This window comes from Lemur catta, chromosome 5 (assembly GCF_020740605.2).
Source record: "Lemur catta isolate mLemCat1 chromosome 5, mLemCat1.pri, whole genome shotgun sequence".
NCBI lineage: Eukaryota > Metazoa > Chordata > Mammalia > Primates > Lemuridae > Lemur > Lemur catta.
The window spans coordinates 55,037,585-55,063,152 of NC_059132.1; the positions used below are offsets into that span (position 1 = coordinate 55,037,585).

A 25,568-nucleotide genomic window follows, 5' to 3' on the forward strand; every position below is an offset into this window, starting at 1 on the left:
CAATTCATTACAAATGACGGACACCATGGGGAAACAGGACTTAACGTTCTTGGAGAACATGATCTCCACAGGCCGAGTCTAAGGTCTAGCTGTAGATGAGGACCCTTCATGCTGCCTCACGCAAGCAGGGCATCTTGCCAGGAGACAACGACAGTGCTGTGATGGGGCGTCCCCCTACCTGCGGGACCCGCACCAACGTTACCTGCGCTCGGTGCTCCCCGACGGCGAACTGGATCACGGCGACACCCGGGCTGTGGCTGTCCTCAATCCGCTCCACCGTGCTGGAGTCGATTTTCAGGTCGTTGCTTATCTCCGCGCTCTGGATGAAGTCTTCCGTTTTCAAGTCCTCCACCTTCTTCAGCTCCCCGTTGGCCAGCTGGATGATGGAGCCTTTCATGAAGTAGGGGGGCAGTGTGGGGGCGGGCGCCGCGGGGGACGCCACTGACTGCACCACGGGCAGGTGGATCTGGGCCGGCACCATGGCTGGGTAGGCGGCCGGGGTGCCCAGCGCCTCGGGGCTGAAGTTCTCGCTCTTGGGAAGGGCGGTGGTGACGAAGGTGTGAGGCACTGCAGCGAACTGAGGGGACGACGTGACGATGGCAGGGGCGGCCCCCGACGCTTCCACGTCGGCGCTGCCGACCGGAATGAGCAGGGGCTGCGCACCGGGGATCACCAGGTGCTGGGGCAGGCTGCCAGCGTAGGTGATTGCTTGCTGCTGGCCGCTCAGGTAGCCGATGACAGGCGGCTGGGTCCCCGCGTAGAAGGCTGTGGCTGGCAGTCCCACCGGGAGTGGCTCGGAGGCGCTGTGTGTGGTCTGGATGACCGTGTGGGGTGACAGCGCGTAGGACCGGTGGCCGGGCTTCCCTAAGTGCAGGCCGCTTTTGTCGTTGAGGGCGGAGGGGGAGGCCTCCCGGTGCGGGGCGTGCGGCCCCTCCACGTCGGCCGCGGGCGCGTTGCTGTTGGGCAGGACCATGACCGAGGCCCGGACGGCGGCAGGGTCGCGGCTGCCGTAGTCCGCGGCGCTCGGGTGGACCACCACGTGCCTGGACTCGTACGGGTGAGGGACCGACTTGCCGCCCGCCTTGCCCAGGCCCAGGTCGGCCGAGGACGGGGCCCCGTAGCGCCGGCTCTTCTCCATCTCGCCGTTGAGGACTTCCTTGGCCTGCACGGCCTGCTGCAGCCTGCTGCTCTCGGCCTTCTTGCTGGGCTCCCGAGGGACGAAGTGGCTGCCGGAGTCGCTGTACTGCACGACGACCTGGGAGGAGGGCCCCAGCGTGAGCGTGTGGGGGATCATCGTCTGATGGGGGTGGAGGTGGACGGGGAGGGCCGGCGGAGAGGCGGTGCGCCCGGCGCTCTGCGGAGAACTGGAGATGTGCACGTACTGGTTCTGCGGGGCGGGTGGCGGGGACCCCGGGGTGATGAGCCCCGGAGCCCTGCCCAGGTGCTGCTGCGGTGGCGGCGGCTCAATCTTGTGTCCCGGGGCCTGGCTCAGGCCACCCACGTTGGCCAGCAGAGTGGAATAGGCCTCCAGCTGGGAGCGCTGGGACGGAGTGGCGGCCCCCGCGGCGGAGGCCACGGAACTGGTGACGGGGTTGGCTGTCGGGGAGATCAGCTGTGACGGGATGAAGCCGGTGTAGGGCCCGCTGTACTGGGAGGACCCGATGAACTGGAAGGTGTGCGGCAGGTGAGTGTACTGCACGGGGGACACTGGAGTCCCTGACTGCGGGGGAGGGTACGCCGTGGGCAGCGTGGTGGCCGCCGGGACAGACCTGGGAGCGCTGGGCGGGGAGTAGTCCAGCCCCGTGGACAATGCTTTGTGTAAACCTATTCCCTGCTGTAAACCAAGCTCCGCCGCCGAGGCCCCCGCCGGCCCGTGCCTCCCACCCGCGTGGCCCCTGCCACCGGGGTTGCCTGGGAGCCATGCCGCGCCCTCCGCCCGGTGGTTGTCGCTGGGCAGAGCAGGGGCCTTCTCCTCGGAGGACCGGCTGGTGGCGGGGATCTCACGCTTCTTGGGAGGCAGGCATTCGTTGCTCCGCTCTTGGTTGGATTTCATTTTTCGCCGTCCCCCCTCCACGGTGACTGTTTCACTGTCTGGCTGGCTCTGATTTTAGTCTGATAAATGGAAAGTCACATTTGATTTCTGTAGGGGATCCAGGCTCTTCATGAGGAATCATCTCCCCGTGGGTACAATCCGCCAACAGCAGCTCTGGATTCTGGGAAAAGGATGAGGGCAGTGACAAGGGGAAGAGGAAAGGGAAGAGAAAGGGAAGGAGGGAAAGGAAATCAAAATATCAGCACTGGGGAAAAACCACACTTGGCAAGATTAAGACTAGGCCTCTGGATTCAATGTGAATTCCAAAAGCCCGATAGCCCTAGCATTAAAGTAGATTAAAACACCAGCCATGTAGGCTGGCCCATCATGAAGGAAGACTGTTAAGACGCTGAGCACATCAAAACTTTAAAGCATATACTTTTTATGGAGTTAACAAGTCCCCCAAAACACATTCAATACCATCTTCTCTTCTTTCTCCTCTTTTTCTTAGACCGTAGACAATGCATTTCTTAATTTTTCTTTTCATAAATGCTGGTTCCATTGCTCACCCCTTCTTTACCTGGCTGGAAAAACGAAGCCCATGGTGGAGCGGGAGAGGGAATGACACCAGCTGGAGTGCGCCCTCAGTGCCAGGCACTGGGAAGGAGCAGTTAGGAGCTAATGTCACGAGCATCCTCACCTGTTATTTCTGAATCCTCATATACCAGAGCCACTACTCTCGAAGGTTCCACCTGGCTCAGAGTCCATACTGGATTTATAACGATTTCTCCTTCCTTAACCACATACACACACACACCAGCTCCGCAGAGGCAGCCAAAAATAATCCAGTTCTTTACAAGTTTCCAAAGAATTCCCAGTACAGCCACTCATATGGTTATAGAATGCGACAGTTAACAACATGAATTAGATTACGGTTATAAAAACCTAAGTATGATACAGTAATAGGGGTGATGCATTAAAGTTTCCTTAACAAGGGTTACACACTTGCTTCATCCCTGTCTCTTTCTTCCTGTCCCAGTTGTCTTTGAATTTTCCCTTCATACCATCCCCTCACTTCCTCCCTAGGAAGGGCCAACTCACCATTAACACTACAGATGACAACTCTTTCACACGAATCAGACTTGTGTGTTCAAACTGGAACATACGAACAGTGATTCTGGAGCCAGTTCTTATGGACAGGTGTCTCAGTCTCTTAGTAACCACTGAACTCCGAGTTATCACCACTGTGTGGGCAAACCAATGCCCAAGTGGCAAGAGGCAGAACGTCAATGGAACCAACGTGAACCACGCCCCCGTAGGTAGCGGCTGCAGGTGTGAGCAGCGTAGTGTGCTGTGATCCCGAGGGCTATGGGATTGGGCTTTGGGAGTTCCACGTCCTCAAGTTTTGGCATTTCTCGTACTCAGACCTTCTTTTGAATGATCAATTTTAAAATAAACATAATAAGGCAGCAGCCCTTCAGCCTTCATTCCTTGCCCATGCTGAAACAACGGTGGGATCCCTATTGTAACACAATGCCCCTTTCTCTCCTCTGCTCCCCCTAATTTATGACTTTTTTGGGGGTGGAGAAACAATGATTTGTTTTTCCTTCAGCATCATCAACAAACACCACAATGAAATGACAAATGACACAAAAGAAAGTTCCCTCTCCTTAATGATTTTGATCAGGTATATAGGAAAATGGAGGTTTAGAAATTTAGTGTCTCAATATAAAAGGACATTTCAATAAGCATAGGATTCCTCATATGACAAGAGAGGCACTTAAACACAGAGCTGGAAACAAAAAAATAAAAAGACCTAAAACACTAATGCTAAAGAAATGAAGAACTACCAGGATCCAAGGAGTAATGTTGGGGCCTTTATAAGTGCCAAGTAACTATGTTCTCTACAGCCTTCTCTTGTAAGGAGCTTAGCACATAATTTATAGCCAGTATTTGTGAATCAATTACAATGACAATAAAATTAAACTATGAAAGCATCAAAAAAGTTGCCCCTTTTGGCTGCCTGAAAATTACTCATAATTATCTTTTCTCTTTAGATTTCAAGAGTTACCCTTAAAAAAGGAAACTAGGCCAGGCATGGTGGCTCAGGCCTGTAATCCTAGCACTCTGGGAGGCCGAGGCAGGAGGATTGCTTGAGGTCAGGAGTTTTAGACCAGCCTGAGCAAGAGCAAGACACCATCTCTACTAAAAATAGAAAAATTAGCCAGGCTAGTAGTGTGCGCCTGTAGTCCCAGCTACTTGGAAGGCTGAGGCAGGAGGATCACTTGAGTTTGAGGTTGCAGTGAGCTATGATGACACCACTGCACTTTAGCCTGGGCGACAAAGTGAAGACTCTGTCTCAATTAAAAAAAAAAAAAAAGAAAGAAAGAGAAGAAAAAGAAAGAAAGGGAACTACAAAAGCTCCCACGTTCCCGTATCAACTAGCAAGGAAAATTCTCTCATGGGATCTACTCAAACAGAACTGTTCCATGCGCCCCCTGCTGGTTCTATTGCGGCGCTGATCCAATAAAACACCACAGGATTTCATTAGAGGTGTTCATGCAAGAGTGATATGTCAGAATCTGAAATGAGAATATTTGCATATAGTAGGCCCAGCCAGTAAGGGAATAGGTTAATTAGCCCAAGGCAGCTCTAGGGAAGAAAAAGCAGCAGCATAAAAGTCCTTTCAAAGCCAAGTAAAATGTCAAACACATTCAGGAAGAGGTCCATTAGCAATGCAAATGTAAAATTGCCTGTACAATTGAATGCACAATATACAAAACTAGAAAACTCCTCTGAAAGTACTTCTCAAAGAGCCCAGCTTTAGTAAATTTGAAAAAGAATGCTAACTTGGTTCTTAGTAGGGCAGAGGTTTATTTATGCTGTTTACTTGGGAGACGCCCTGGTTTTCTGCTAATGGACCACTAAGACATATTGGCCTTCACCCACAAATTCAAATTCATTCTTCTGAAAAGTTATCCATTGATAAACAGCATTTTCCCCAGAGATTGCCAATGATAAATCAAGGATACAAAAATTAACAGACAAGCTGAGTGACCTGGGGACAAACTGATAAAAATTTCCACCCATCCTCCTCCTACAGTGCAGCAGGGAGGAGACAGGACTCCCTAATTCTGTGGCATGGGCCCCTTCTCTGCGTCCCATTAGCTTTTTGTATTGTCTCTATCAGGGGAAACCATGAGGGTAGGGATTAGGTCTTGCTGCATTTTCAGCGAACCACCAGCGGGTGCCACCATGCCCCGGTATTTTGGAAGATTACTCATGGAATGAAAGAACAGGCAGGTAACTTACGAAGATGGAAAGTAGAGTAAGAAAGAGGGTAAGGAAGGAAGGGGAAGAGGAGGGGGAAGAGGAAGGAAGAGGAAAAGGGGTAAGAAAGAAGAAAAAAGCGTGAGATTTCTGCTTTTAGGGTCTCTCTCTGTGTCCTGAATTGCCCTCTGAGGGATGCCCAAGGAGTCGGAGCACCTGCCACAGCAGAAAGATTTCTTCGAAACATGGGGACACGCACAGTACTATAAATGCTAAGTTTCCAGAGAACCACCTATGCAGACCACACTGTTTAAATATTATTGCTGTTAAAGGGAAAGTGGAGGGGGAGTTAATGGATGAATCAAGACAAATTTATTTGGGGTTTACTACCTAGGGTTTGTCTGCTAGTCACTGTTCTGAATATATTCATATTAATCATCTTGATATCGGCATTTATATCTACTTCTTTATCAGTAGTTTAAAATTTAGCCCAGTGGTAGAAGGACTTGCTAGTCAAAGTGTGGTCCTCAGACCAGTAACATCATCATCCCCTGAAAACTTGTCAGAAATGCCAAATCTCAGGCCCCACCCAGACCTACTATTCACAGTCTGCATTTTACCAAGATTCCCAGATGATTCATACACAGTGTAAGGTATGAAAAACTCTGGTATAAGGTTAAATTTTCTACTCCTAAACTCTTTCGTACATTAAACATTTCTCACCGCTTTCTAATAGAACAGGCAATGGGAAACCAAACGAGGTGCTGTATGTAAACAGAGAGTTGAGGGAGTCTTGGGAAAAATAGCTAATATTTAGGTGAAGCTCAGCTGGTTCCTTTGGGGTCACCTAAACCCAATATAACTCTAAATTACAAATTATGCTTTTCTTCTGGTTCTTTACAAAACCATAGAGAAACATACTTTAAAAAGGCTATTATTGTATATTTTATACACAATTCAAATCATCTTCAGGAAGAACAAAATTTAACAAAATAAGCCCCACATTTATATTTTTGCTATAATTTCGTTTCAAAAATCCTTTTGCTAGTATCATGGATTCAAGCTGTTTGAGAAGTGATAGGAAAATGAGATGCTTCTGTGCTGGAAATGTGGGAATATATGCCCACTGATTCCAAGCCCTGTAAATAACAACCAACTGCTCAGAACGGAAGATGCTCCTAGAATTTGATAGATGAAGTCCTAAAAATGCATTCCAAGGCTATGGCAATAAACTGGGTTTTTCTGCCTACACCCTCGATCCTGTGTTTCTCCGTTAGTGTGAACTCATGATTGTCTGGCGTGTATGTCTATGCACACATGGGAGCCCAGTGACAGCTTTAAGAGGCGGAAGAAAAGAGCTTGTGCCGGGACTGGAAAAACTATATATATGTGACTACTTAGGAGACAGAATACCTGGACGTGAAGGCAGATGTCACTAGGACACGGCAAGGATTCTCAAAGTCTTGATTCACCAATCTCTTTCCAGTTAGTTGTATTACATCACTAAAGTAGAAGACCTGTGCAGTACATTGGCAGAAGATGTTTCATTTTGGTTAAATATTAAATAACAGGCCCAAATCAGACATGCTTGGAGTATCCAGGATGGAGAATGGTGGGCTGGATGACAGCCATAATTAGATGCCTTCTTGGCTGACTGCACCAGCATGCTCCAAAAGTAGCAGATCACACATTCATTCATCAAACACTTACTTCACTTCTAGTATGTACAGTGGACCTTCACTGTTCAATATCAGCATGAAGCAAATGGTATGCCAGAACTCTATTTTAGGTCTGTTCTGTTTAACATTTTATGAGTGTTTTGGTTATCATATCTAGAGGTAACAGAAGGCTGGAAGGGATGCTTAATATGTTGTGATTAATATTTAAATATATCCTCAAAACCTGGAAGTGATGGCACAGAACCAGAAAAATTAAGATTAATGAGAATAAATGTAAACGCATGCCCTTGGTTTCAATAGCTCGATTTGCCTAGTAGCAGAGTTGAAGAGATCTGGCTTAAGAATGGTTTAAATGAAGAGCCCAGGAATTTTTTTTTTTTTGGACTATACACTTAATATGATCCAACAGATTGGTAGGCTTCCTACAAATTGGAGTAATTACCAGCTTCTTTTAAAAAATACAATGTTCAGAATAAGGGAATAAATACTGCAACCATAGATGACACTGGTAAAGCCACAGTTAAAATACTGCCGCATAGGGACGCTGGTGAGATGGGGCATGTCCAGCGTGGAGCGTTCACGTTAGCAAGAGGTCTGGACCCAAAGAAGGCAAGTGACAGCTGAGGCAATTGAGGGTGAGTGGTCCGAGGAAGGACAGTGGAAGGTGCAGCACTAGGAAGCAATCAGGATTGTTAAAAATGGGCTGGGCTGCCTAATGCAGGAGGGATCCCTGAGTCATCCCAAGGGTCGAGGTCGATGCTCAGGGGTAAGTGGTGGGGGCCCCTGCCCTGGTTGGGTGTTTGAACTACTCTCCATTTTTCCCCCAGTATAAATATTCTGAGACTGCGACTCCCTCCTTACAAGATGGCTTGCTTGTAAGCCTGGCCTACTTCCATAATTTCTTCTTGCTGTGTCCTCAGTGGAAACCGATTACTGACTTTCTCTTCTGTGTCTAGCCTGGAGCATCACGGGGCAAGCCTCAGGAGGAGGCTCCTGAAGGGGTTGGAAGGCCCCATCCGGGTCCCTCCAGGCCAGAAACCACCTGAGAGGTGAGCGGGGACCTGGTACAACTTTGCAGAACATGCTGAGAGCCTCACCCCAACACACTCCGGCTTCCCTTCTCAACTCTGCACCTCTGTGGCTCTTCATGGAAGTGAGAAGAGAAAAAGCAAGGAAAGACAGCTTGTCGTCCATGCTAGAAGAAGTCTACACAAGTGCCTGATGACAGAAAGAACAGATAAATGTGTATCGTAATTTTTATCATTAATAAAATAAGGTAGTGGGTTGGATGGTAGATCCCCAAAAGCTGTATCTACCTGGAACCTGTGGATGTGACTTTATCTGGAAAAAGGCTCTTTGCAGATGTAATTAAGGATCTTGAGATGAGATCATCCTGTATTATCCAGGCAGACCCTAAATTCAAGACAAGTGTCCTTGTAAGAGAAAGGCAGAGAAAGATTTGAGACAAACTGAGAAGACCATAAGAAGACAGAGACAGAGACTGAAATTATGCAGTCCCGAGCCAAGGAACACCTGGCCCCCAGCAGCTGGAAGAGGCAAGAAAGGGTCCTCCCTTTAGAGCCTTTGGTGGGAGCACGGCCCTGCTAAAATCTTCATTTTGGACTTCAAGCCCCAAGAATTTCGAAAGAATACATTTCTGTTGTTTTAAGCTACGAGATTTGTAGTAATTTATTAAGGCAGCCTGAAGAAACTAATCCAAATAGCTTCCATTTATTGATCTTTCCCTACATGCCAAGAACCTTACTTAAATATCTCCTGTTCTCCTCACAACAAACTTGTGAGGTTTGTATTATTACCTCCATTCTTCAGATGAGAACACTGAGGTTTGCCCAAGGCCACAGCCAGAGGTAGAATTAGCATTGGAAATCACTTTCTTGGTCTACCCAACCATGATGCAGGTGACACTGACATACTGGGAGGCACTATGATGATGGCAGCCTAATAGCAAATGTCTATTTTTTTTTAATGTAGAAAAGGGACAGAATGGGTAGGAATAGGTGAAAAGCTGTCCAGGGAATCTTTGCACCATATTGAAACTAATCAATGACTGCAGCTGGTGTGGCATTCAGTGTCACGAAGGGAGAGACTGGTCAGTGACTCAGGAAGAGAGGTCAGGCCAGCAAGCCAGGGATCCCAGGCCCAGCACCCAAGCCCAAGTCCACCCAGCCTGTGTGATTCCGGCTGCAGGAGAGCTGAGACTGCAGAGGGAGCCTCCTGCACAGTTTGTACGTGGAGAACGGCGCACCAACGTGCTTTCTGAACAAGCTCTCTCTCCCTCTAGCGTCACAAAAAGCAAGTTCCAGTCTGCGCCCGGCACAGGCTCCCTGAGACGGTGGCAGCCAGCAGCGCAGACCACACTTCCCTTTCCTTTGAGGCAAGGCCTCGCTGGGAGGCAAGGATCTGCCACTCTCACGGCATGCAGCTGGGATTTCAGGGGGTCAAGGAAAGGCAGGAAAAAGGAGGCCCCACTATTTACATTAGCAGCACGATGAATAATAGTTTTTTAGGCCCTATTCATCTACAGATTTTTTTTTTTTGGCAATGGATACAACTAAACTTAATGCAATGATTAAAACATTTAAATCCAACCAAAATTAACACAGTCCCATTTGAGCACTTGCTGGCCTGGCGGCTCCGCAACTCAGGCACGGTGATTCTGATTAAAGGCCTTGGAGGGGACTCCTCAGGACGCACAGCTGCATCCGCCTGGCACGTGGCTACACTGCTGTCTCCCTTATCCCTAAGTGGGGCTCCGTCATTTGCTACTATCTGTCAGCATCATGGAGGGACAGGCTTCGTCAAGCCTTGGGTGTGGCTTTTCTTAGATTCCTGGCTGCAGCCATTGTTGTTCCTTGTCAACATGATGATAGTGGGTACTGGGGGTGTTTTTAGCGGGGTTTGGCACGCCTAGAAACATCAGGGGAGCTGTCCTGTGGGCCGGGGTCCCCACATGGGTTCAGGGCAGAGGTGTGAGCGCTGGAGGACGGGCCTGGAGGAGGAGGAGGGGTGAGGCCGCGGCCGGGCTGGGCTATCCCTAGAAGCCGTTCACACGGAACGCGTGGCTGCAGCGACTGCACAGCCAGTGTCCCCTGGCGGCCTGCCCGTGCTGGAATTCCTGGAAAGGCTCAAGACGGAAAAATAACCATCTGGATCCAAACTGGTCCCAAATGAATTGTCCAACAGAGGTTGAGTTGGAGTTTTTAAGAAAAGCTGGAAATGCCTTTCTGTCAAGACCTTTCCTGGTTCAATACATAAGCAAATACCTCTCTGCCTGCAAATGCGGTGCATGCCAGATGAGCTACCCTGGGGCACCCAAGTGGCTGTTTATCCACCACTCCAGCTGAAGGACACAGGCGCTTTCCACACTGCCTGCGCTCAGTGGTTCTCACCCCAGTCCACAGTAAATTGTCCCAAAGCAATAGGGAGCCGCTGTCTTCATCACCTCATTCCGGGAATGATGTGAGAAGGTGAGAAGAATTGGCCAAGGTAACCCAGTTGGACCTGGGGTCAAAAGGATGAGAACCTGTCACTTTGGAATCTCAAATGAATGTTCTTACCACTGTGATCTATCTCACTACACAATTCATGAAGCATTAATATCAATTGGCATATTTAGAATATCTAAATAAAATGTTATTACTAATAATGATAACGGAACAATGTATCAATACTATTACTGCTACTACTACTAAGGACACAGAGCTGTTGACAGACTAGGCCGGGGTGCAAGGTAGAGCACAGGTTCAAAACCTGGTTTTGCCCCAAACTGACTATGTCATCTTTCTTTTGCTTTTAATGTAATTTTTATTTTACTCAAAATTACACATGCGCCCCAGTTTAAGGAGGCAAGAATTTTAACAATGTGTCATCTTGTAGTTAACATCTCTGCCTATACAATGGGGAGGAATTAATATGCACAAAGCCCGGCACAATGCACACACTAAGTGATAGCTGCCATAGTTACAATTCAACAAATGCTTCCTCGTGGATTCCCAGCCATTACCCACACTTATCTGGCGCTAATCTCTCCTGGTTCCATGATGAGATCCATACAACACCTTCAAACTACCGACCCTTGCAAACATTTGCTATTTTTCTCACATCTATGTTTTACACAGAAGAGAAAGTGATGAGTGTTTCAGAATTCATTTTCTTTCTTCGCCTGACAGAAGGAATTATATTTATAATAATGCCCCACGCACAGACCCCCATTCACACCAAAAAAATCATGAAAGCAATTCAAACATACAAACAGAATAATCAGAAAGGTCAGATGCTAAACTCAAGCTTGGCATTTCTAGGTAAGGGTTAAGTGTAATGGTTCCTTGTTTCACTCTGTCTGCTTTTCCACAATACTTTTTGGATGAGTAATTCCCAAGAGGCATGGTGGGGAAATGCGGAATCTTCTTTCCATATCCCACAGGGAAGGCTGCCAGCTGTCTCCTCACACACACTCTCACGAGCTTTGCTACACACCACAACGCAAAGGGCCAGCAACAGCTCAAGGAGGCCCCGGCGGATTCTACCAGCCACCAGGGAGCTGGGTTTCTGGGAGATGAGATGGCCCAAGTCTACAAACAGAGCACACAGAAATCTCCACCAAGTCAGAAAAATGTCGTCCTGGAGCTGAGGCACTCTGGGAGGTTCCTAAATTATCATTGTCCTTGGTGGGGCTGGATGAAAAAAAAGCTGAAGCCTCTGGATAGTTCATAAACTAACAAGCCATTCTTCCAGGGAGTCACACGTTGGCTTTCCTTCCATGGTGGTTTCACAGTCTCTGGGACGCTGTACAACTTGGCCATCCTCTTGACTTCAAAGGTTTTGAGACCTCCTGGGACCCAGCGCCCCCCCCCCCCCCCCCCCCCGCCCAAGACACAGCAGGCCCAAGTCATGATGCTTACTTTGTGTAGGCTATAGTGATGCTTTGCATACCATTAACAACCAGGATATGATCACCCATTTTGATGACAAGGATACTGAGGCTCAGAGTGTAAGTCACTTGCATAAGATTATATACCTAACAAAATGGCAGAAATAACATGAAAATCCTGATACAAAAGCCTGGTGTCAGTTCTTGGGTTGTGCAGTGGATTCATTGGTGTGTAGGGAAAAATTTAACCTCAACCAAAGTGAAGTCTGGCCTTTGCCCTTGGCTACTGGGAGATGAGCTCTAGGAATGTGCTATCTCATACAAGTGTGTTTGTTTGACTGGGGGCTTTGGCCACTGGACAGTCTAACAATGGGATTTATGATAGGGACTTTGGGCAATGTGGCATAAGTTCCAACCTCTGACAAACTAATGACTAAAGGTATTACCCTGACCTCCAGGAGGGGCTGTGGACTAAAGGTCAGCCATGAGGACAGTGTGTGACTGAGCTCCAATACGAACTCTAGACACCAAGGTTCAGGTAAACTTCGTTGGTTGGTGATACTCCACGTGCACTGTTACACATCACAGCTGGGAAATAACACCATGGGTGACTCCACAGGGAGAGGACAACAGGAGCCTTGAGTCTGGACTCCTCCCACATTCTGCCCTATATGCCTCTTCCCTTGGCTGATTTTAATGTGTATCCTTTCCCCGCAATAAACCGTAACTGTGAATATAACAGCTTTCAGTGAGTCCTTTCAGCGAATTATTGAAATAGAGGGTGGTTTGGGGAAGCCTCTGAACTTGCAATTGGTATCAGAAGCGAGGGTGGTCTTGTGGGAACTGTTCTCTCCAACTTTGTAGTTGACCGATAAACTTTCTTAGAGTTGGTGATTATACACTTAAAATAAACAGACCAAGTAATAAAACACACATAACAAATAGGTCCATCAGGGCTCAGGGATAAGAATGCATCATGAACCAGGGATTAGATTAATACAAATCTGTGTGCCCCAGAAGAGTGGCCAGGGAACAGGCAGATGAATGGAACAGAAAAGTGCAGGAGTATGTGAGTATGCTACCCAGTGCCATGTGACCAGAGCTAGAGGCCCGCAGAGAAAGGCTGCCTGTGGAAATTGCCCCATGGCACACAAATGTAAAAAGCATTGAGCAGATCAATTTCCTGGGTACACAGTTCAAGGTGTTGGAGCAATGGGGGCAACCCATCAGCTAACTTGCTGGTGTCTTAATGTTCTCAGCCTGCTGAGTGGAAGTGACTTAGGAGAAATCTACCATTGGATAGTGAGCATCCCAACAGACCAAATGGAGGACTTGGCTCCAACACTTGGCTCTCTAGATTTTTGAGGACATACTTCCTACAGAACACAGAGGAGGCTTCACATATACCTGGGACAATACTGGTTTCACTGTGTTCATGAGAAATCTGTCAAAGAATGAATGAAACCACGATGGCTGACCGGAGACACAAGCTGCCAGAGTGTCTCAGTAAGAAGGAGAAGTTTTAGATGAAACAGAAAAAAAAACAAAAAACAAACATAGATGGAATGTGGGTGTGAAGGAAGGTGCCGGGGCTTCCAGGAGACTCCATGGGAAGAAGCTGCAGTGCAGAACAGGAAGGAGCAAGGTATCGGCAAAGATCAACCCCTGCGAGGGTTGGAGTCCAGCGAGAAGAATAGGTGGAGCGGTTGGTTTCTCCCTCCATCCCACCTCTGATAGTCGGCGGTTCCTGAGCTGCTGGAAAGACTTTCTGCCCACACAAGCTGAGAGGCTGCTGCTGCCAGTGAGCTGGGAACTTCTTGGGGACAGGGCACCAGGCTTCCAGCACCCCTGGTACACTTCCCAGCCCCACAGACCCAAGCCGGGACAGCAGGCGCCACATTGCTTCTCCACCCACCGTGTGCCTTTGTCCTGCCCAGGGGGCTTCAACTCCTTAGGTTTTGTCCTGCTCGTTGCCACACAGACATTTCCCAAATCTGGCCCAGACTGCAGAAGCCACTGGGTTCCAGTGCGCCCCAGTGATCTGCGTGACTCCAGAACCTGGATATTCTGGGTGGACTGCCTCCTGGAGAGAGGGTCGGAGACGACCAGAGTGCGGACTTTCCTCCACCCAGACTCTTTTCCTCCCCCTCCCCTCCCCCACTCATGGCTGCCGAGAGAGACAATTGAGCCACCATACCAAGGCTTCCACAGAGAGTGGGGATCAGGTCTCTCCTCTTGGGGTCCTGCAGTGGACTGAGGGCTACTTGGACTGTGAGCTCCCTGCTTGCTGGCCCACCCTGGTGCTGCTTGCCCAGTGGCTCCATCAGAGCAGGCCACATGCTGCAGCAGAGGGACATGAGTCCTGCTTGAGCACCCTGTGGGTGACTGGGACAAATGCACTTCTCCCTGGCGTGGTCAGGGATTAACCTTCCTGGTCCCGGGAGGTGAGGGAGCCCATGTGGGCAGATCAGTGGGGAGAGTGCAGCGTGGGTCCTAGCTGTGGCGTACTCGTGGAGCACCCCTTCCCCCATGGGAGGGCTGCACTCTCAGTGCAGGCCAGGATCCTGTGCAGGGAACCTCCTGGCCCCCAGCACAGTTGTGGGGGAACTCAGCAGATACAGGGTAGGGGGGACTGTGGAGCAGAGGAGTGGGGAGAGGAGTGAGGCCCACTGCACACTGCCAGTTTTTGAATCTCAGATGGACCTGCCTCCATAAGCAGACTTTCTGGTTGGGTGAGGCCACTGCAGGCCCTCCCTGGCAGCTCTGCCCAGAAGCTGGGAGCAGACCTTTGACCCCTGCTGAAACAGATACCTTGCCAGCTCACCCAACCCAGCCCTGCCCAGCTGTACTCCCCAACCTGCCTCTGCTGTGGCAGAGAATGAAGACTCACCTGGAAGTTCCAGGCCCCCCATCTCCCCCACACCATCTGGGGCAATCAAGTGCTTCTCCTGAGAGATGAGGGCTGGTCACAGGTCCCAAAACCATTTCAGCTTGTTCCTTCTGGCAAGCACCACCAACTGACAGTGAGGTCAATTTGCATGCCCTTTACAGCATTTACTGACTCAATTTTACAGGGCGTGTGGGGGTCCAAGGAGTGGCCATTTTGGAGTAGGGACTTCCCAGCACAAGAAGTCCAGAAACATGAAAAATCAGAGTGAAAGGACACCCCCAAAAGAAAACAATAGCTTCTTACCAATGGATACCAATCAAAATTAAAAGGCTGAAATGACAGATGAAGAATTCTGAATATGAATTGCAAGGAAGCTCAATGAAATACAAGAGAAAATAGAAACCCACCACAAAGAAACCACAAAAGCAATGCAGGAAATGAATGAAAAATTTACTAAGGAAATCAAATTATTAAAAAAAATCAAACAGAACTTCTATAAATGAAAAATTCATTCAAAGAAATACAAAACACAGTGGAAAGCCTTAAGAATAGGCTAGATCAGGCAGAAGAAAGAATCTCAGAGTTTGAAGACAACACCTTTGAGTTAAACAAGTCAGTCAAAGAGAAAGATCTGAGAAACAAGAGGAACAAACAAAACCTTCAAGAAATATGGGATTATATAAAGAGGCCTAACATCAGCATCACAGGCATCCCTGAGGGTGAAAAAGAAAATACACAGGGGTTGGGAAACCTATTTGAGGCAATAATTGAGGAAAATTTCCATGATCTTGCTAGAAATCTAGATATCCAGGTACAAGAAGCTCAAAGTACCCCTGGGAGATTCATGGTGAAGAGGCAATCACCAGGACACACAGTCATCAGACTGGCCAAAGTAAACATGGAAGAGGGACTCCTATGAGCCCTAAGGTGAAAACAGCAGGTAACTAACAAAGGAAAACCCATCAGATTTTTCAACTGAGACCTTACAAGCCAGAAGAGACTGTGGACCCATTCTCAGTCTTCTCAAACAGAATAATGGGCAGCCTAGAATTTTGTATCCTGCAAAACTAAGTTTCTTACATGAGGGAGAAATAAAGATTTTCTCAGACAAGCAGATACCAAGGGAATTTGTCAAGACCAGACCTGCAGGAAGTACTTGGACCTGCATTATACATGGATCAGCACAATAGACACCCACTAGTATAAAATCACCCAAAAGCTAAAGGCCAGAGCCCAGAGACCACAATGGCTCAAGAGGTAAAACAAAGCAATAAAATTCTTAACAGCATGAACAGAAATCTACCCTAATTATCAATTCTTTCGATAAATGTCAATGGCTTGAACTCCCCACTCAGGAGACATAGGCTGGCTGAATGGATAAAAAAAAGTACAACCCAAATATCTGCTGTCTCCAGGAAACACATCAACCTACAAGGACTCATTCAGACTCAAGGTGAAGTGATAGAAAACAATATTCTAAGCAAATGGAAACCAAAAGAAAGCTGGTGTAGTCATTCTCATATCAGATAAAATAGACTTCAAATCAGCAAAAGGAAAGAAGGGCAAAGATGGTCATTATATAATGGTGAAGGGAAAAATTCAACAAGAAGACATAACAATCTTAAATATTTATGCACTGCACACAGGTGGGCCCAGATAGATGAAAAAATCCTCAATAAAATTTTAGCAAACCGAATTCAGCTGCACATAAAAAAAAAAATAATCCACCATGATCAAGTGGGCTTCATCCCAGAGATGTAAGTCTGATTCAACATACACAAATCTTGATGTTTGAGTGGAAATTTTAGAAAAAAAATACACAAATCTATAAATGTGATTCACCACATAAATAGAAGCAAAAACAAAGACCATGTGATCCCCTTGATAGACACAGAAAAAAAGCATTTGACAAAATTCAGCACCTTTTTATGATAAGAACTCTTAATAAAATAGGTATAGATGGAACATACCTCAATATTATAAAAGTCACATGTAACAAACCTGCAGCCAACAACATACTGAATGAGGAAAAATTGAAAGCATTTTCTGCTGAGAACAGGAACCAGACAATGTTGCCCACTGTCACCAATTCTGTTCAACATAGTGCCGAAAGTCCTAGCCAGGGCAATCAGGCAAGAGAAGCAAATCAAGGATATCCAAATGGGGAAAGAAGTCAAACTATCACTCTTTGCTGACAATATGACCTTATATCTAGAACATCCCAAAGATTCTGCCAAGAGACTCCTGGAATTGATAAATAAATTTGCCAAAGTCTGAGGTTACAAAATCAATGTATACAAATTAGTAGCATTCATATATGCCAACAACAGTCAAGCTAAGAATCAAATCAAAGACTCAATACCTTTCACAATAAGAAAATAAAATACCTAGTATTTTTTTTAATGAAGGAGGGGAAAGACCTTCATAGGGAGAACTATGAAACACTGAGGGAGGAAATCACAGAGGATATAAACAAATGGAAAAACATATCATGCTCATGGAGCAGCGGAATCAACATTGTTGAAATGTTTATACTACCCAAAGTGATTTACAGATTCAATGCAATCCCCATTAAAAGATTAATGTTATTGTTTGCAGATCTAGAAAAAATAAATCTATGCTTCGTATGGCACCAGAAAAGACCCCTAATAGCCAAAGCAACCTTAAGCAAAAAGAACAAATTGGGAGGCATCACTTTACCAGACTTCAAGCTATACTACAAGGCCATAGTAACCAAAACAGCATGGTACTGGCACAAAAACAGAGACATAGACCATTGGATCAGAACAGAGAACCTGGATATAAAACCATCCTCATATTGCCATCTGGTCTTTAACAAGGCAGACAAAGATGTACAATGGGGAAAAGAATCTATTTATTGAATAGATAAATGGTGCTGGGAAAATTGGATAGCCACATGTAGAAGACTGAAACAGGTTCTGCACCTTTCACCACTCACAAAAATTAATTCACAATGGATAACAGACTTAAACCTAAGGCATGAAACTATTAAGAATTCTAGAAGAAAAGACTGGAAAAACTCACGTAGAGATTGGCCTAGGCAAAGGATTTATGAAGAAGACCCCAAAGGCAATCACAGCACAACAAAAGTAAATAAATGAAATGTGATTAAATTAAAAAGCTTCTATACAGCCAAGGAAACAGTCAATAGAGAGAACAGACAACCTACAGAATGGGAGAAAATATTTACATGGTATACATCCAATAAAGGGCTAATAACTACAATCTGCAAAGAACTCAAGCAAATCAGCAAGAAAACATCAAACAGCCCCATTAAAAAGTGGGCAAAAGACATGAACAGAAGCTTTTCAAAAGAAGAGAGACTAATCGCCAATAAACATATGAAAAAATGCTCAACATCTCTAATCATCAGGGAAATGCAAATCAAAACCACAATGAGACATCTAACTCCAGTGAGAGTGACTTTTATCAAAAAGTCCCGAAACAACAGATGCTGGTGTGGATATGGAGAGAAAGGAACACTCACACATTGCTGGTGGGACTGGAAACTAGCACTACCTTTATGGAAAGTAGTATGGAGATACCTCAAAGAACTAAAAGTAGACCTACCATATGATCCAGCCATCCCACTACTGGGTATTTACCCAAAGCAAAAAAAGACATTTTACAAAAAAGACACTTGCACTTGAATGTTTATAGCGGCACAATTCACAATCATGAAGATGTGGAAACAACTCAAGTGCCCATCAATGCATGAGTGGATTAATAAAATGTGGTATATGTACACCATGGAGTATTACACAGCCATAAAAAATGGTGAACTAGTAATACCTTTTGTAACAACCTGGATGGAACTGGAGACCATCCTCCTAAGTAAAGTATTGGAAGAATGGAAAAACACACACCACATGTACTGACCATTAAATGGGAACTAAATGATCAACACTCATCTGTACATATGGTAGTGAAATTCAACGGAAATCAAACAGGTGGGGGTGGTGAGGAGGGGTTGGGTAAATTCACACCTAACAAGTACAATGCACAATTATATGGGTGATGGACACACTTATAATTTTGACTCAAACTGTACAAAAGTAATTCATGCAACCAAAACGTTTGTACCCTTGTCATATTCTGAAATTAAAAAACATTAAAAAATAAGTTACATGTCATAATTGAAAATGTTTGCAAACAAATCACAATTTTGTTTTTAAACTACAGAACAAAATGGAATATTCTGCCTCCCTGTATCTACTTGGAGCTACATGGATCTTCCAAAGTATAATACCTACTGGAGTTAGCCTGCATTCCAGGACTGGACTTCAAGGTATCTTTAAGCCCTTAAAACTGTATGCCCTTCCCCATATCCAGAAAGGAGGCTGTGAGCCATAAAAAGTGAAGAAGTACCCAGTTAGTCCATTGCTCACTCGACTGAAGCTGGCTGACATCCCTGTCTCCCCCGACTCTATCACAGGTTATGGTGTGCTGTTCCACCCTCTAGAGCAGGGGTTGGCAAAGTTTGGTGAAAAGCCACCTGGTAAATATTTTTAGCTTTGCAGGCCATGTGGTCTCTGTTGCAGCTACTCTACTCTCCCTCTGCAGTGTGACAGAAGCCATAGATAATATGTAATTAGTGGGTGTGTCTGTGTCCTATTGCAGCCCTCAAAGGGTTCAAAGCCTTTGGATGTGTGTATTTCCTCTGTTCTATGAGAGCACTTTCCACTCCAGCCACTGCCCCTCCACAACATACCTTGTTGCCTGTTTTCTAACCCACTGGTTCTTACATTAGAGCAGGCATCAAATTCACCTGCAGCTCCCCGATGATGTTGATATTGCTGGTCCAGGGACTGCACTTCGAGAACCACTGTTCTAACCCATCTCTCCTTTGATGTTACTTACCATGGGTTCTCCTCACCCCACGCTGTACCCCGTGTCTCTCCTCTCTGCCCCCTTAGCATCCTGCTCTATCGTCTCATCCACACACTGCTTAATAACTATTTCCTCGACTATCCTCCCAGGCCCCAATTAGGCTAACACGGCCTCCTACCCACTTCCCCGCATGCCTTTGCCCATAGCAGGTCCCCTGACTGCTGCTTCCTCTCATAATCATTCCTAAAATTTCCGCAAAGCCACTTAAGACCACTGCAATCCTTGTTTTCATGTGCTTTCCTCATTAGATTGTAACTCTTTGATGCTTCTTAAAGACTGAATTTCACAACACTTGGGATTCTAGGGCTGTTGGCCTTTGTTGGTTTACTCTTCTTATTCTGTGTCTCTCTGTTGCAGTTTGTCTTCCTTAGAAGGCAGAGCATTTCTGGATAATTTTCTAGATTTTGGATGTGATGATCGAAAATGGAATTCATGATGAAGGGACATAAAATACTGTGTGTTTGCAAAGAATCTGCACTTAGAGATTCCATTTCTAGCACACATTCTCAGGTGAGATTATTAAGCCCCGATACTTCCCACATCAGGATGATCTCACCGTGGAAGATGTTATTAAAGATGTGAACTGTAGGGGAAGGCCTCTAAACGTTCACATCCAATTATCCAAAACTACCACGGGTTGTCCCACAATCGATGTCCAGGAAATGCTTGGGTAGTCTTTGGATTTACTGGGAGAGATGGGGATTTACAAAGACAACCATCTTATTGAAACCAGCCTAAATCAAGTGTAAGAGGGACAGGGACGCTAGCTGTAAAAATCAGCCAAGATAAGAATTCTCTCTGCAATAAATGTTTGTTTTAAAATTAGGGGTATGACGCACACTCAGTGAATGGGTGGCTGAGCTCTGACCCTCAAAAGATGAATGGTTCATTTTGAAAAGCCCAGCAAGTGGGAAACCTACTTTCTACCTCCATTTATTTCAGAGGGAGGCTGCAGTGTAGTGGAGCCCAAGATGCCCCTGAGTTGTCTCTAATCACCAGCAAAATGGACAATGGGATGACTCGCTACCTGCAGCTGTTTTCAATCAAAAAGCTGAGTAATTACAGCAGCCTCTCCCAGGGCTCACATGCCGCCCAGCACGAAGCCAGTACAGCCTGCGGAACATTAAGGACGCTGAATGAGCTGCCAGAAATCCTCCAGCATTTGGCTGCCAAACTGCTCCTCCTCTCTCAGCTCAGCTTCATTAACTTAATCAGGTATTCATTCAATAAAAAAAAAAAATTTACACCCTTCCTAGATGCATGCCAACACCCTCTAAACGAGGCACACTGACTGCATCCGGCAGGAGGTGTCAGGGCAATTCTATATTCTTTTATTTCATTTATTTTTAAATTTAGGGGCCGAGAAGAAAGGAATCCTCCTCTATGTAGTACTTCTATGCAGTGGGAGGATATTATAACCATAATGATAAACTGGTCAAAGAACAAAGAGAAGAAATCCTTTGTCTCATCTTTGCATTTAGAGACATAACACTTGATACCACAGTTCTTATTGCCGGACAGTAAGCACATGGTTGCCTTTGGTGTCACATTAGATCTGGCTTAGATTTCTGGCTTCTGGTATTTGGTAATTGGTGACTTTGGGAAAGACATTCAACTTTCCAAGCTTTGATTTCCTCTGTAAGAAAATGAAGATAATAATAAGCCCTATCTCATGAGGTTGTTATGAGAATTGCATAGGACGACACAGTGCCAGGCATGCAGGCAGTAGCACCTCAAAAAAGGTTACCTCTAATGATGAACTGCTCTCAAGCATCAAATTACCTCCTATTACTGCATTTGATCCAGCAATCCCACTCCTGGGCATCTACCCAAAGGAAAATAAGTCATTTTATCAAAAAGACACCTGCACTCAAAATGTTTATTGCAGCACAATGCACAACTGCAAAATTCTGGAATCAGCCCAACTGCCCATCAATTCATGAGTCAATTAACAAAATGTGGTATATGTATAAAATGGAGTACTACTCAGCCATAAAAAGGATGAATTAATGCCTTTTGCAGCAATTTGGAGAAAATTGGAGACCATGATCCTAAGAGAAATATCTCAAAAATGGAAAAACAAACCCTGTGTGTGCTCCCTAATAAATTGGAACGTACTTATGGGCACACATGTGCACAGAGGGAAGTAAAAGTCATTGGAAATCAAAAGCAGGGGGGAGGGGCAAGGTGGGGTGAGGCAAAAACCTACCTACTGGGTACAATGAACACTATTCTGGTGATGGGCACACTAATGGCCCTGATTTAAGCATTACAAAAGCAACCCATGTAACAAAAACACTTGTACCCCCTTAATATTTTTGGGGAAAAAAGGTTACCTCTAGTGATGAACTGCTCGCAAGCATCAAACTACCTCCTATTCCAGTGGTTGAAGGCATAGGCTTAGACTCCTGGTGCCTTCACCCACCTGCTGTGTGACCTGATGCAAGTTAGTTCATTTCTCAGTACCTCAGTTTGCTCATCTCTAAAGTGGGAATAATACTAGTACCGACCCCATAGGCTTGTTGTAAGTTCACACATATGAAGAACTTAGACCAAGGCTTGGCATACTGCAAGACCCATAAATACTGGCTGCTGTTGTCATGAGGATCTTTTCAGAAGGGCCCTCTTCCCTGCCTGCTTCACGTAGGGCCTATTTTCCTCTGTATGAAAAACCACAATTTCCTCTCTTGAGTTCTTTCCCAGGTTACTTCATGCGCCATGTGCACCATCAGCTCCAGCAAAGATGTTGGATGGAACAATCTCTAATTAAAAGGTTTCCTGCCTCACTTCCCTTGATGAGGTATTTCAAGTCTTTTCAGTTCAAAAAGTTTACTAAGTCTGTAAAATTGTCTTCTTCTAGAAAACACTGCATGCTAGTGCAATGATATTCCACCCCCCTCAAACTGGACCAAAGCCTTGTTTGCAGAACAAATAGTCAATTACATCTACATTCAAAAATAAAATTCAAAATGCGTTCATGTTTTCAATTTAAGATCGTCTGTGCTGTTTGCTGTTTATTCCTTCGTACAAAAAGGAGCTTTCTGGCTTATTTGAACACAGAACACACAGTACACTGTTTAGACACAATTCCTCATTATAAATTAAATCAATCCCTCTCCTTTTTAGAATACCCATACCCTAACCAGAATCTCTACAACACTATAAAAGCACAAAATATGACCAACTATTTAACTGAAGGACCTAATTGCAAATGAAAGGCAACAAATAATGCTGCTCTAGGCACTGAATGACTGTAATCTAAATAGGCAATAAAATATTGAATGAACAAATGGAAATGCAAAAAAGTAAGTTAGTGCCCTGTTCACAACAAAGCTTGTTTTCTGTCCTAGGACTGTGGCCTTGGACCTCTCTGAACCTCAGTTTCCTCATCTGTAACATGTGAATGGTAATACGTTTCGAAAGATTGCTGTGAGACAAAATAAGATGATGTACATGAGAGAGTGTAATGTCGATCACAAAAAAATTAGAAAAAATCCAAATGTGTTCTCCTTCTTGAACTTCAGTCTCATAGCTCAGTTGCCTGTGAGGAATTTCCACTAGGATGCTTACCACCCCTCCCAAACCAGCATCCGCTCTGGGTCCATATTTGTGCCAAGAGTTCTGCACCATTTCCGCAGGTATGAGGCCAGAGCATCATTTTTGCTACTTGCCTGTTGCTTAACTCCTATATCCAGTTACTCCTCTAGTCAAGTCAATCTTTCTTCAGAATGTTTCAACTCTTAGGGGAAAAAGCCTCAAGTCTGCCCCGTTTTTTCCATACCCACTGTGTGACAAAGAACTTGGCTTTGCCCAAAGGGAGCTCTGGCCTTTGTCTTCGGCTTCTGGGAGGTGATCTGTGTGATATCTGACAGGGTGTCTTCGTTTGGGTAGGTGGGGGGAGGACTTTGAGTCACAGAAAGTTACTTAACCCAAGCCTCAGTTTCCTCATCTTAAAACGGGGATAATAATATCTACCTTGAGATTAAAGAAGATGCATTCAATCCAATGCTACGCAATGCTACCTATATCCAGTAAGAATTCTGTCAACATTAGTTTCTTTTTTCCTTTATAATCAGGAGAAGGTGAAGGAAATGATCAGAGGATTCTAGGCAAATTCTGCCAATATTTTTAGCCTGTTCATGATTTGCTGCAAAATATTTCCATTTTCATTTTGAGTTTTGTTAGTATTCTTTTGCTAAGAAACCAATTATTTTCTCTGATTTATTTTTAAAGTTCGTCTTCATTCTCAAATATGTAGGACCGATAATTTTTCCTTGTAATGTAATTCCAACAGAATGACGGGAAACCAGGCCTCCATTCAGTGTTTCAGTCTGAGGCTGTCGGCATCCCCTGATGTCACAACGTAGGCTACAGACAGACCCCGATAGCCGGGTAGCTGAGGGCTACCACGTTCCTATCTTTCACAGAGTTTCCTTGGGATTGGGAAACGGGGAAAAGGCCTTTCTTTCAGTATCATTTCTTAGAACAGGCTATTTTGCCTTTTCCTAAAATATAAATAAGAAGAGGCTTCCGTCAGAAAAAATATCTGAATGTTAAGTAGATAAATGCATCCTTTCAACATTGAAACATTTTATCTGCATGCCTGATACACTCTTATTTTTTCATAAGGACATGTTCCAAAAATCAGGATCTTTCTCCCTTCTATGGCTTTGTGAAATCTAGAGCTTGCTTCCTTTTTATCTGGTTAACCCAGGGGACCGTGGGTGGGACGATGGAAAGCAGCAATCAGGCAGTGACTGAGCCAGTCAATGACATTTCCAACGTAGATGACGAAATGAACCCACCATACATATATTCGGGAAAATATACCAAGTGTTATCTCCTGAGAACTTCCCAGAAAGCTCTCAACTGGAGACCCTGAGGGAACCAGCCAGGGAGGCTCGTGCAAGCCAAGAACAGCCGGTCACGAGCAATGCTTCAGATCAGTGGGTTTTGTTTTCTGTTTCACAGCTGATTGGAAACTTTCCTCAATGACAGTGTGGAAGATAATGTCTTAATAAAATGCATGGACTTACAAGCTCTCTCACACTGACTGCCAGAACCACACTGACACAGCGTCACACGGGGCCCCTCCTGGTGCCCACACACATCAGGCTGGTTGGACGCCTTTAAAAGAAATGACCGTAGCCAGGCACACCCAGAGGCTTGCTCTGTGGTCCAGCAGAAGCATCACAGCAGAGTTATAGTCCGATTTCAGTACAGTAGTCAGTCTCCCCTTAATCCAAAGGGAATTTGTCCCCCGCCCTCCACCATGAATGCCTGAAACCACAAATAGTGTCAAACCCCACACATACTATGATTTTTCCTACACACATACCTATGATAAAGTTTATTTTATAAATTAGGCACAGTATGAGCTCAACAACAATAACTGAAAATAAAATGGAACAATGAAAACAATATATCAGCATCACTATTCTTGTGCTTTGGGGCCATGATGAAGAAAAACAAGTGTTACCGGAACACAAGCACTGCGATACCATGACAGTCAGTCTGATAACCGAGACAGCTACTAGGTGACTCGTGGGAGAATGGCGTCTACAACATGGATGCGCCGGACAAGGGGATGATTCACATTCCAGACAGGATGGAGACGGATGGCGTGAGATTTCATCATGCTACTCAGAACGGCACACAATTTGAAGTTTACGAATTGTTTATTTCTGGAATTTTCCATTTAATATTTTCAGGCCACTGTTGATGTGGGTAGTTGAGACTACGGAAATCGAAACTGCTGATAAGGTGGGACCACTGTCTTAGACAAGGATGGAGGCACGTCTAATGAGGGGCTCTAAGACAATACCCCACACTAAAGGGATTATCTCAACAAGTCCGAGAACAAGTTTTACGACAGAAACGTGGCAAGAAAGTGGA

At 45.5% G+C, this 25,568-nt stretch overlaps 1 protein-coding gene across 4 annotated transcripts in view; it reads right to left on the reverse strand.

Annotated features, from left to right (window-relative positions):
• Window positions 1-25,568, reverse strand: part of ATXN1 (ataxin 1) — a 336,877-nt gene that overhangs the window by 22,259 nt on the left and 289,050 nt on the right. For all 4 annotated transcript variants that reach the window (XM_045551834.1, XM_045551837.1, XM_045551836.1 and 1 more), the window contains one exon: window positions 203-2,213. In XM_045551834.1, the coding sequence (XP_045407790.1) occupies window positions 203-2,053 (1,851 nt within the window). In that variant the 5' untranslated portion in view covers window positions 2,054-2,213. The remainder of the gene's footprint in view (window positions 1-202; window positions 2,214-25,568) is intronic.